We start from the raw sequence: 13833 nt of genomic DNA, 5'->3' as shown, positions 1-13833 counted from the left end.
TGTATGTACAACAAATGCTTAACACTACTCCTTTGATAAGCCTACTGCTCGACCACACTACCACAAAATAGAGCATTAGTATTATCTCTTTTTGCCACTATCTTACCTCTAAGGGGAACCCTTGGACTCTGTGCATGCTATTCCTTACTTTGAAATAGCACATACAGAGCCAACTTCCTACACCTATCTTTGATGCAGCGGCCTGTCTGCATTTTATCCATTTTCTTATTTTATTTTTTTAATTCCTAATTTACTATTTGTTGCATCTATGGGTGCCTTATAGGTTGCCCTTGCTTGCCGAGGTGCAATGCGCACATCAGTCACTGTCTCATAGGACCTCCTGTGCAGGCTTTGGACGTGCTCATAAAGGGCATGTGAAGATTCAGCGACTGATGAGTAGTGCTCCTTATCCTCAGATGAGCCATATGCTCCACTGAGCTACTCCTCACAGACCTGTGGGATTCCCAGTCACAACAAAATATCTCAGTGAACCCTCATCCCCACCCTCTGCTGGGGGTTTTGGAGGCTTGCTCTCTAGTCACCCAGGGGTTTCACCAGCATATGGGCTGCCTGGGGCAGTCACTCTTCACACAACATTGTGGGTATGCATTTTCACCTGGAGATATTTCAGAAACCTTGGGTCAAAGTAATGGAATTTCTGTGGTGTTAAGCTGGGGACAGACGAAATTATGCATTGATGATCCCATCTCAAATTCATAAGTCTTGATGCCCAGTGTATGGATTTTGACAAGACTTTATGCTTTGGGCAGCTCCAGGAGTGCAGCAGTAGGCTGTAAAACTCTAGTTCTGCCCTGCTGTAAGGCACTTGGTAGTGTCCTGACCAGGGGTCATCGTACCGGAACTCCCCACGAACCCAAAAACGTACAGCTCTCTCTGATTCAACTTCCATAGCCTTTAGGCATTCGCAGGGTGTTTTTGTCTTGAGCAAGAGGGTTTCTGGTTTCTACTCCTAGGGTACTCGCAACCAAGTCTAGTCCACAGCAGCCTCTTCCTACAGGGCCCCTGCAAGTCCGTCTTCTACTAGCCCCGAGAGTAAGGCAGAGAGAGAGTGCCTCTAGCTTTGAACACAGAGCCCAACAAAAGTCCCAGAAGTAGAAGTCTAGAGTGGGTTCACCAACTCTAAACAAGAGTTCAGGTCATTCTCCTGTTGCTCATCTTCTCAAATGTTCTTTCCTGTGTAGGGTGTTTATAATTGACAATGGACAGTTGAGCTAGTGGGAGAAAACATACAAACATGCCTCGTCACCGCTCCTACCCTTAGCTGACACTCCCATAGAGCAGCCCCTTTGATTTCCAACCCCTGGTAGAGCATCCTAAGAATAATAAAGAAGGCATCTTGAAGGAAACCTGGAGAGATCCTTCTTTTTGAGCCAAGCTCAGCACACCCAATTCTGAGTTCACACCCTGCTTCAAAGAAACCAACTAGAGGCTTGCCTGCTGTCTTTCTGTTCCATGTGGAAACCTATTGCCAGTGCTTGTCGGGGAGATGCAACTAATTAGCTGTAAGGATATCTCAGCCATGTGCTTTTGCTGTACCAGGTGAAGGCTAACCTCCCGAGAACGGGGCTATTGTTCCATGGGGTAGCTTTCAACTTCCAGTTGGCCAGAAGAGTAATCAACTCACCTAACAGGTTAGTTCAGAACATGAATACCATTACTTCTGGCTCAGGAAAATAAGGCAAGTTTTAAAAGTGCATATAAATTAAAAATGTCACCGAATATTCATTGAATTACAATGCCTTAGAAGACCATAACCAATTTATTCTGGATCCTTTCTATCATAGTGCTGCCTGGGCATGGATATCCGGATAGGTTAGTGTAGGAAGTTGGCTCTGTATGCACTATTTCAAAGTAAGGAATAGTATGCACAGAGTCTAAGGGTTCCCCTTAGAGGTAAGATAGTGGCAAAAAGAGATAATACTAATGCTCTATTTTGTGGTAGTGTGGTCGAGCAGTAGGCTTATCTAAGGAGTAGTGTTAAGAATTTGTTGTACACACACAGGCAATAAATGAGGAACACACACTCAGAGACAATTCCAGGCCAATAGGTTTTTGTATAGAAAAATATATTTTCTTAGTTTATTTTAAGAACCACAGGTTCAAGATTTACATGTAATACTTCAAATGGAAGGTATTGCAGGTAGGTACTTTAGGAACTTTGAATTAGCAAAATAGCATATACAGTTTTCACATAAATCACATATAGCTATTTTAAAACTAGACACTTGGTGCAATTTTCAACAGTTCCTGGGGGAGTAAGAGTTTGTTAGTTTTTGCAGGTAAGTAAACCACCTACGGGGTTCAAGTTTGGGTCCAAGGTAGCCCACCGTTGGGGGTTCAGAGCAACCCCAAAGTTACCACACGAGCAGCTCAGGGCCGGTCAGGTGCAGAGGTCAAAGTGGTGCCCAAAACGCATAGGCTTCAATGGAGAAGGGGGTGCCCCGGTTCCAGTCTGCCATCAGGTAAGTACCCGCGTCTTCAGAGGGCAGACCAGGGGGGTTTTGTAGGGCACCAGGGGGAGGTGGGTGTGGGGGGGGGGGGGGGGGGACACAAACTAGCACAGAAAGTACACCCTCAGCAGCACGGGGCGGCCGGGTGCAGTGTGCAAACACGTGTCGGGTTTTCAATAGGTTTCAATGGGAGACCAAGGGGTCTCTTCAGCGATGCAGGCAAGGGGGGGGGCTCCTCGGGGTAGCCACCACCTGGGCAAGGGAGAGGGCCTCCTGGGGGTCACTCCTGCACTGGAGTTAGTATCCTTCAGGTCCTGGGGGCTGCGGGTGCAGAGTCTTTACCAGGCGTCGGGATCTGAGGAGCAGGCAATCGCGGTCGGGGGGAGCCTCGGGATTCCCTCTGCAGGCGTCGCTATGGGTGCTCAGGGGGGGGCAACTCTGGCTACTCACGGTCTCTCAGTCGCCGGGGAGTCCTCCTTGAATTGTTTGTTCTCCACAAGTCGAGCCGGGGGTGTCGGGTGCAGAGTAGCAAGTCTCACGCTTCCGGCGGGAAACGCAAGTTGTTTTAAAGTTGCTCCTTTGTAACAAAGTTGCAGTCTTGGGTGAACAGAGCTGCTGTCCTTGGGAGTTCTTGGTCCTTCTAGAGCAGGCAGTCCTCTGAGGATGCAGAGGTCGCTGGTCCCTGGGGAAAGCGTCGCTGGAGCAGTGTCTTTGGAAGTGGGGACACAGGCCGGTAGAGCTGGGGCCAAAGCAGTTGGTGTCTCCGTCTTCTCTGCAGGGTTTTTCAGCTTGGCAGTCCTCTTCTTCTTAGGTTGCAGGAATCTGAATTCCTAGGTTCTGGGGAGCCCTTAAATACTAAATTTAAGGGCGTGTTTAGGTCTGGGGGGTTAGTAGCCAATGGCTACTAGCCCTGAGGGTTGGTACACCCTCTTTGTGCCTCCTCCCAAGGGGAGGGGGTCACATTCCTATCCCTATTGGGGGAATCCTCCATCTGCAAGATGGAGGATTTCTAAAAGTCAGAGTCACCTCAGCTCAGGACACCTTAGGGGCTGTCCTGACTGGCCAGTGACTCCTCCTTGTTATTCTCATTATCTCCTCCAGCCTTGCCGCCAAAAGTGGGGCTGTGGCCGGAGGGGGCGGGCAACTCCACTAGCTGGAGTGCCCTGTGGTGCTGTAACAAAGGGGGTGAGCCTTTGAGGCTCACCGACAGGTGTTGCAGTTCCTGCAGGGGGAGGTGTGAAGCACTCCACCCAGTACAGGCTTTGTTACTAGCCTCAGAGGGACAAAGGCACTCTCCCCAAGTGGCCTGCAACATGTCTGGTGTGTGGCAGGCTGCTTGAACTAGTCAGCCTACACAGATAGTCGGTTTAGGTTTCAGGGGGCACCTCTAAGGTGCCCTCTGGGGTATATGTTACAATAAAATGTACACTGGCACCCGTGTGCATTTATTGTGCTGAGAAGTTTGATACCAAACTTCCCAGTTTTCAGTGTAGCCATTATGGTGCTGTGGAGTTCGTGTTTGACAGACTCCCAGACCATAAACTCTTATGGCTACCCTGCACTTACAATGTCTAAGGTTTTGCTTAGACAATGTAGAGGCACAGTGCTCATGCACTGGTGCCCTCACCTATGGTATAGTGCACCCTGCCTTAGGGCTGTAAGGCCTGCTAGAGGGGTGACTGATCTATACTGCATAGGCAGTGTGAGGTTGGCATGGCACCCTGAGGGGAGTGCTATGTTGACTTACTTGTTTTGTCCTCACCAGCATACACGAGCTGGCAAGCAGTGTGTCTGTGCTGAGTGAGGGGTCCCTAGGGTGGCATAAGATATGCTGCAGCCCTTGGAGACCTTCCCTGTCATCAGGGCCCTTGGTACCAGGGGTACCAGTTATAAGGGACTTACTTGGATGCCAGGGTGTGCCAATTGTGAAAACAAAAGTACAGGTTAGGGAAAGAACACTGGTGCTTGGGCCTGGTTAGCAGGCCTCAGCACACTTTCAAATCAAAACTTAGCATCAGCAAAGGCAAAAAGTCAGGGGGTAACCATGCCAAGGAGGCATTTCCTTACAGTTAGGTAAGTATTTTTTTTTTTTTTCAGTCACTGTACATTTGCTAACTCGTGGAAACACTTCTGTGCAGACGGCTCAGAATCCTTTACTGTAGCTGCCAACCAAACTTGACCTTATTTGAAATGGTGAGCTCTCTGACAGTTGTGTGTCAAATTAATTTTTAAAGATGCTTATAGTGGGTGAAGCTCCATTAGGAGGTCGAGGTGCAAAGACCTGAGGTTCATAAGCAAAAAAGCAAACTGGGGATTTTTACATCAGAATCTGCTTCCCTACAGAGGCCCTCTATCTGGTATCCAACACATCAACAGTTTTCAGGCCATGGAATGTAGTCAGGTTTCTGATCAAATCTTCATCATGACTTTGTTTTACAACATAGATGTTGATGCACTCATGCAGGCGAGAAATATGTCTTCATAAAGCTTTTCAAAACCGTTATTTAGATTTAAAAACTAACTTCTGCTAGAGGTTTTAGGTACCTAGCTAATCTGTTGCAATTGTGCCAGAAGATCTAGCTTCTCACAGATCCTTCCCTAGTCAATTCATTAGTTCTTTTTTTCCCCAGTGGCCAAGCCAAGAGGTGGAGGGGTCCCCATTAAAATGCTCCAGGAAATGGTATTCCCTCCTGTTTTGAGGGTGGCCCCTTTGGTGGCAGCCTGCATGTTTTGCTGAGGTTTCCATACAACATATAGGACCTCTCTATGACCCACAGTAGTGTAGTGCCCTCAGAGACTCAAATTTGGTGTTATCTAAAGCCTTCATTCATAACCTGTCAAGAGACTACAGTCTATCCTCAATCACAAACGGAAGAACTTGTACTCGTTTTAGAGGGGGGTGAAAATGTAATTCCCTGCCACCCAAGGTTCATCTTCTGGTTTAATAATCCTTGCTGTCCCTTCACTTCCCTACTTGGTACACTGTTGGTACCTTGCACTCTCACTTGCGAGCTTCCCAGTCTCATCTGGCTCTTCAGATGGCTGCAGCAATCTTGGATGAATAGGGTTCGAACTTTGGACTGATTCCTGGACTCTTGTGTCTTGGTGTGCACCATAGTGGGTCTGTAGAGTAGAGGGTAGGAGCACTTTTAAATGCAAGGCGGGCCTAAAAAAATGTCTGAGGACAGGGACTAGGAGAAGATCAGTGGTAACATGCATGAACCTCAGGGTAAACAGCTTAATTTCTCAGTGTTCCCTGTGAGTCTCCATTCCCTTCACCTCCCATCTCATTTCTGATCTTAGTTTTCCAAGTTTTGGGGTCACTATGTATTTCAACTAAGCCCTTGAGTATCACCTCAGACGCTGATTAGCTCCTGGTCTCGCTTGGACTCTTTTGTGAAGTGTTTGTTAACTGATGTATTTGTGATCACTGCCCAACTTTAAATTAAACATTTAGGAAGTTGCTGATTTAGTCTTGTCCCGCTCATCACTATTTATTCCAAACTGTTTAATTACCACCTACTACAGATTTTCCTCACGCTCTGTTTTCGTGCATTTTGTATAGCATTTCTATTTCCGATGTTCTAGATATTAGATACATAAAAAGAAAAATAATAAAGACTTCCATGTTCTTCAGCTATTTTATCTTTGCGTTTTTCAGCAGTAGCTTCATCAAGGAACCACAACGCTGAACATAACACCAAAATCATAGGCAATGCAGTTGATTCTCCAATCCCTCCAGGTTCCACTTCACATGGTGCTATTGAGAACTATTACAGTCAACAGTATGGCGATTATACACAGGTATGCATTTACGTAATTGATAGATATTCTACTAATGCAGCAGTTTAAGTCAAATAAATATTTTCAGACATGTAAAAGTATGCTTTGTATGTACTCTGTTCTATTGGGGAAATGGACTTGAGTGAGTCACAGATTCCTGGCCCTCCGGTAACCCTTGATGACTTTGATAACACACTGCCAGTGTTTACATGTTTTATTTATTCTATTTTTATCAATGCTCCTCATTACTGAAATGACTCTTCCCCACTCTGTATAATACAAAACATGTAAAAAAAATGAAAGTATGTGTCAGGCTTTTTGAAAAACGTTCTGCTTTTTTTTTCTGTGTACGGTTTATCAATCCACTCTTCTTAATAAACAGAGCTCCTAAGAACTGTTTGCAGTTGAGTTTGACTGAGCAAATGGGTTTGGTGTTCAGACCAATTTGAGGGGTGTGAGAGTAAACTGAACAAGCCATAAAGTAATCTTTAAACAGCTTTCTGCAGCAAGCAACTAGCAGGGCAGTATCCCTTTGGCCTGGAATTCTCCTTTGGAAATGAACACAACTCCTCTTTGATTGTTTCCTTCATTTCTAATGAGTAGTGGGTTCTCTTCTAGGCTTGTGCTGGGAGAAGTGGTCTCTGGACTTCACCTTGTCATATACAGTGTTTTTGAGGTGCAAATATCTTAACTTGATGATATAAGTAATTAGCTCAGATTCATCTTTTTTCCGTTATCCGCAGCACAATTTGATGGGAGAGGTCTGCATTGTTTTAGTTTTTTTTATTTTTTTTAAACCATAGGCTGTGGTAATTCCTTTACACTGGCCCGTTTCAAGTTGCTCTAAACGGGGTGCGGTGAGTGGAATAAATCATTTCCCTGGTTCAGGGTACTAATTTGCTTACTGCATGCTGTGATAAGAAGCTATATATGAGCCGGGGACCACAGAGGGATCTGTACCTGTGTCCCAGTGAGGGTAATTTAGGATGATGAGGGTGGACACTGCCGGCACAAGGGCTGCCGGGGGAGTGTTTCATGCTCCACTGCGCTGTAGAATGGGATCAGGTAGGAACCACTCTGTAAAATTGGGCCTAGTATTCTTGCACCTTGTAGTTTTATGTGCGGAAACATTAAGACCACATGGAATAGGCCCGAACAGAAAGGAAACTGCTGCAGCCAAATCACAATGGGGGTCATGGTGGGAAAAGTGAATATGGTCATGGGGCTGCTTGGTTCATATTTTAAGATGAGGACATTTTATTGCAGGAAGGAGCACAGCAGTGGTATTCACAGTTTCCATCTACGTATGATGGCTCCCAAGAACAGCAGTATGAGCATCAAAATGCGAACAAAGAGGTAGGCAATGATGTGGTCTTTTCTTCATTTGTAGTTTGCTTTTACTTGTGTCTGTTTTCAGGTTATTTGCTCATAATGTAACCAGAGAAGTGCCTGAGACCACATGCTATTTCATCTAGTGGCCCTTCGGACTTTCTCCTTCTAAATGAATTCTTCACTTTTAGCATTTGAAGGTATCTCATAATGTTTCCCCTTGCAGATGATTGGTAGTGTTGCATTGTGAACTGCAATTGTAAAGCTCATTCATTTCTTTTAAGGTGCTTGTTTGTATTATATTGAAAATGTCTCAATTTGTCTGTAGAGTACATGGTTAAGGTTCATGACACTCAGCTTAAATGTCACATTGCTAAAACCACAGTCTGTTTTGCTGCTGCATCACTAGACCATTTCCAGTAATCCTTTCTTCTATTTTATTGAAAAAATGAACAACAAAACTTTTGATTAGACTTTGTCATCTATAACAGTGTCACTTAAACCCCTAGTCTATCAGGCCCTCTTCATCTTTCCCATAACCTTACAGTAGGATTTGGCTGTGATCTCGGTGGCAGTCTTGTTAATTGCTCTCTAAACACCACCAAAGAATAGTTAATAAACAGCATGTAAACGTGCAAATCACAGAGTAGTCAACTGCCCTTTGTTTTCCAGTCTAAACAATACTTGCTACAGAAGTGAGAATATCTGTACTCTCTGCGCAGACCTCCGCATAGAATGTGCCACAATAAACCCTAATTCGTATTTTGGACACAGAAGAGGAGAAGAGCAATGATATTGAGACCTCCATTGTAGCATGGGGCCTATCATCATGACATACATTAGGTTGCAGCAGTGGTGAAGGGGGAACGAAGTTTCCAAGGCAATTGCCACCAGTTCTGTTAATCTAGAGATAGCTTCCAGAGCCTCGTGATGGAGCTCCTTGTTGATTGACTTTCTCATGTCCCTTCAGTAAATGATGAGTGACTTTTGTAAAAGATATCCCAGTTGCTTTCTTCAACGCCTCCCTCTTTGTGATAGTTCTATCCTAACCTGTTTGGAAGGAGTTGACTGTGCACGAGTATGCTGAGATGGTAGTGGATGGTAATTGAACAAGAAGAGGCAGAGAAAGCACCAAAGGAGGAACAACAAACCAAATAGCCACCATCAGCTGACTTTCACTGATCACATTCCCTATTTCCAAAGCTTGTTGGAAGGAACCTGGAAATATTTTGATTTACATTTACTCTTTATTATCATATAATTTCAGTGAACAGGATTGTAATGCTGTGAAAGCCATCCCTTATACAGGTCATATCAGGGAAGAGGAACAACACTTGATGAGAAATATATCCATGATTCAAGCTCTGGTCTCTACACTGGAAAGGTACAAGACCCTAGATACTGCTCCATCTTTACTTCCTGCTTATTAAAAAAAACAGATTTAGTTAGTTCTGCAGCTTCTGCAAGAAAATAGAGTATCTACATTGCCTTGTGCTGCTTCCAGGATCACGAAGGAAGGCAAATTGATACAGTTGGCAAGACAGTGAGCTTGATGGAAGCAGCTGCAATTATGGCTACCCATGGTCAGAGGAACCCTGTGCCTGCTGCTGACCATTGGATGGCATGGATACTCCACTCACAAAAGCTAGGAGATATCCTTCTGCCCACAACCACCAACTCATTACAGAAGAGATATTCTTGCTAAGTCCTAACCATCAGCAAAAATGACCTGCTGTCTCACCAGGACTGCACAGTGCCACTTTACAGCACCAAGTAGGTAGGAAAATTCCAGGGTATTTGGTGTTGAAGGTAAAGTAACTCGATATGCACTAGAATTAATTGAAAGACCTTTTTGGGTGCCACCAGCCCCAGAGAAAACCCCAAGAAACTTCAGCAGGAAATCCTCACCATGCTTTTAGTACGATTGATGATGCGGGAACACAGATCAACAAGAGAATCAGTGCTGGAGACCTATCCTAGATTTCATGCATCTCAAAAGGGTCATTCCGATTGGGGACTCAACAGAATGCAATCCAACTACTAAAGAAAGGAGAATTTATCCCCTCTGTGGACCCTCCCCTTGTCAGACAGACTGCTGCAAATTTTGACCAACATCTAGTCAGTGAGAATAATATATGCATTTACAGATCACAGGACGATATAATGCAAGTCACTCCTGAGAGACTTTTTGAGTTTTGAATGAAAACAAGCCTATAATAATGACACTAAGTGCAAAACCTCATGTTTGATGACATGTGTGGCTGTAAATATACATGCTCTGCATACGTCTACGTCTACCATATAGTGTTGGTGTGGGAGTGTTGCAAGTTGTTTTTCTTCAAGAAGCATTTTAGAGTTGAGGGATTGAGTGGCTCCTCCTTCTTATGTGATATTTCGCTTTGGCATCAAGTCCTTTGTTCTCTCTCCACTCCTGGGTTTCAGCGTGTATTTCTTCTCTTCGTCTTTGATTTGCTCTGGTCAGAGACTTTCTTTCCATCTGTCCTTTTTTCAACAATATTGTTATTTTGGTCACGTTTTCCCTCATGCATTCATGCGTCCAGAACTGTCCGACCTCCCTTTGGGGGGTCGGACTCACCCAGCCTTGGGCCTACTTCCACATGGCACCAAAGAAAAGGCTGAACTGATTAAACAGACACTGTTCTGTTTCTGCCCTCAGTGCCACTCCAAGTTACCGAACAACAGGTGTGTAATTTGTGCCTCCCACCGGATCACGAGGAGGCTACCTGTGATGCGCGGCGTTCATTCAGATCGAAGGAGACCCTTCGGGATCGAAGAGTGCACGGTTTGGAGATGGTGCATAAATCCCAAGAAGACACCCTGAACATCTTTGTGAAAGAGCACGCACAGGCGGAGCCCTTCTCCATTCAAGATTTGGACTCTGATGTTCAGTCCGAAATGGAGAGTCACGAGGTAATGGTGCAGCGGGTGGATACTGTGGCCTTTCCTGCCCCCACTAAGACTCATAAAAAAGCCCTAATAGAGTTCACCGGACCACCACTGCCGCCAGGCCATAGTCTGTTTCAAAAGGACATTTTGCCTGCCCCGCCCGTTGGCTTGGCACCGAAAAGAATGAAGACTGCTGCTGCGTCTTTGGCATCAACCTCCTCTATTTTGGTCCGAATCTTAACCACCAAACATTTGCCACCGATTGTATTGTCTCTGAGCCGAAGCAGCTGGGAATCAGTTTTTGCATTGAAAAAGGTCCACCGGCCGAAATCATTGGTACTGAGAATTCAAGACACTACTCCTTCAGAGCAATTGAATTCTAGTCAGTCCTCCACTACACCATATACTATTGAGCAGATACTAGAAACCATGGATGCCAAACAGCACCGGTTTGTTTATTCAAGAAGGGACAGGAGGTATTGTGACTTCCCCCTCTGGTACTTTTAAGAGAAAGCTAACTTTCCAGGAGGCCTTGGACACTTCACTACCTCCGAAAAAACCTTAAAGGACAAGGCCACCACTTCTTCAACCAAGCATTTACTTCCTCTTCCTCCTGATCCACCATATTGACCAGCCCCGCTTTCCCTCCACCTCCTTCTCATCCTCATCCTCATTCTCCTGACTCCTACTGCAGGCGACCTCACCTGTCAGGGTTCACCTTTGATTGTAGGGGGCTACTTAAGGGACACGCATCAAGACCCAGACCCTTGGGATTCTTATGATCCAGATCCTATCATTAACATGGATCCAGATTTATATCCTACATGACCCGCTCCTCCAGAGGATACTACTAGCTATCAACAGGTCATTTATAGGGCAGCCACTTATCACAATGTGCAGCTCCATAAAGACCTAATAGAGCAAGACTTTGTTTGATGCCCTCACCCCCACCCACAGAGAAGTTTAGTTCCTCCCTATGCTCCCAGGGATGCTTTGTCATGCAGACAACATCGTTAAAGAGCCTGTCCACTCTAAGATTATAACACCCCAGGTGGACAAGAAATACAAATCTGCGCCTTCCGACCAACTATTCATTAGGTCTCTGGTCCCACCAGATTTGATAGTGGCTACCACCACCAGAAAGAGGGCTAACAGCCAGCCTACTGGAGACTCTTCTGCACCAGAAAAGGAGAGCAAGAAGCTTGATGCGGCAGGCAAGAGAGTGGCTTGCACAATCAGCAAACAATTGGCGTATTGCAAGTTCAAGGGCCTTGCTTTCTAGGTACGATTGTGCTCACAGGGATAAGAAGGAGCTCGTCCATTATCTCCAAGATGAGCACCGAAAACGTGGCCAGCAGATTGATTTGGGGGGGGGGGGGCAAACAATCGCAATCAGATGTGCACTAGATGCCGCTGATACAGTTGCACGTGGGATAAACACCAGCATCTTTTTTGAGGAGGCATGCTAGGCTTAGATGCTCAGGCTTCAAGCCAGAAGTTCAACAAGCTGTGCTTAATGTGCCCTTTGACAAGGAGCATCTCTTTCAACTTCAAGTTGATTCCACACTTGAGAAGTTAAAGAAAGTTAGGGACACCACAAAGTCCCAAACACAGAGTTTTTTTTTGTCGCCCAGCATAGAGAGGCGATTATAGAACATCAACACCCTCAGATCCAAACACCTCCCAAACTAAGCAAGCCTTAACGTCTTACTCTGAAGGTTCTTTCAGAGGGACATATTGAGGTAACAATTTCAGAGCACTACCACCTGTGGCTCGAGACAGCCATTCCACCCCACTGGCACAGTACAGCCAGAAAGACTTCAGCACTGGTCTTGGGTACCCCACTGCTTGCCAGCCATGGTCGGACCAGAACAATGACCAGCCTTCGGGTTTTACATCGAAAAACAAGGCCGACCAAGCAGCTTGCCATACCTGTTTCGGGATCAAGCCGAAAGTCAGAGACTTCCACCTCGGAGCCGAAATAAGTATCAACGCTTTTGGAACAGACATTTTCGGCCCGACTCAAACATTCGGTTTCTAAACTTTCACCCCCTCACGAAAACACTGACTATATATATCTCCCCAAACCCCACACCACACCTGTAGGGGGACATCTTCAGTATTATAACATACAATGGACAGACATTACATCGGACCTATGGATCCTCTCCATCATCCAACATGGTTATTGCCTGGAGCTTACTTCCACACCTCCAAACATTGCCCTTCACACACCCAGGTTAGCTCACTAACATTTCACCCTCTTAAAAGAAGTGCAGTTTCTACTCCTCAAAGGAACCATAGAGCCTGTCCCATTACAGTATCAGGAGTATACTCCCTATACTTCCTAATCCCCAAAAAGGATGGATCACTAAGACCCATACTGGATTTCAGACCCCTAACCCACTGCATTCTTTCAGAACACTCTCATATGGTTACTCTTCAGGATGTTATTCCACTGCTTCAACAAGGAAATTGTGATGGCTGTAGATCTGAAGGACACCTCCTTCCACATCCCCATTCACCCTGCGTACTGCAAATACCTAAGATTTGTGGTCGCAGGAAAACATTATCAATTCAAAGTTCTCCCTTTTGGAGTCACAACCACTCCCAGGGTATTTACCAAGTGCCTAGCCGAGTGGGTCTCAACCTTTTGACTTCTGTGAATACCCACTTTATCATGACTGGGGGAGGGGGACCCTCTCTGAATCATTACTGGAAGCCGAGGACACCAGCCGAAACATTGTTGGTGATTTGAAAGGCAAAACAATAAACAAAAAAACAGAAACAAGCATTCATCAAACAAATAGACAAATGAGAACACATTCAATGGCATGTGTAACTGCAGATACACATGCTTTGCATATGTCCGCAATCTAGTGTTGGGCTCGGAGTGTTAGAAGTTGTTTTTATTCGAAAAAGGTTTTCGAGTCACAAGATCGAGTGACTCCTCCTCTCTGCAATAGTGCGCATAGGCATCGAGTCCCATGTCACATTGTTTTCATTCCGCTGTCAGGTTCGGACGTGTTTCCTCTTACTCCGGTAGATCTTGGTTTGGTACTATCTGAACTTCTCTCTTCTTTTCTGTAAACATTGGTATAGTTCTCAATCGTGTTTTCTAAACTTAAATTCAATCTCATTGAAATCGTCGGTGTCGATTAAACACCATTTTCGGGCAACCTTGTTGTAGGAAGTTGGCTCTGTATATACTATTTCAAAGTAAGAAATTAGTGTGCACAGAGTCCAAGGGTTCCCCTTAGAGGTAAGATAGTGGCAAAATTAGATAATTCTAATGCTCTGTTTTGTGGCAGTGTGGTCGAGCAGTAGGCTTATCAGAGGGTGG

The 13833-nt window shown here is 45.3% G+C and overlaps 1 protein-coding gene across 8 annotated transcripts in view; it reads left to right on the top strand.

Moving 5' to 3' along the window:
• The window catches only part of RAVER2 (ribonucleoprotein, PTB binding 2), a 371062-nt gene that overhangs the window by 277547 nt on the left and 79682 nt on the right, over positions 1-13833 (top strand). For 6 of the 8 annotated variants that reach the window (XM_069232507.1, XM_069232510.1, XM_069232514.1 and 3 more), the window contains exons 11-12: positions 6133-6275; positions 7521-7610. In XM_069232507.1, the coding sequence (XP_069088608.1) occupies positions 6133-6275; positions 7521-7610 (233 nt within the window). The remainder of the gene's footprint in view (positions 1-6132; positions 6276-7520; positions 7611-13833) is intronic. The other 2 variants (XM_069232511.1, XM_069232509.1) reach the window with 1 other exon arrangement.

This window comes from Pleurodeles waltl, chromosome 4_2 (assembly GCF_031143425.1).
Source record: "Pleurodeles waltl isolate 20211129_DDA chromosome 4_2, aPleWal1.hap1.20221129, whole genome shotgun sequence".
NCBI lineage: Eukaryota > Metazoa > Chordata > Amphibia > Caudata > Salamandridae > Pleurodeles > Pleurodeles waltl.
The sequence above is the reverse complement of the archived record's forward strand: the minus strand, read 5'-3'. Positions and strand labels throughout refer to the sequence as shown.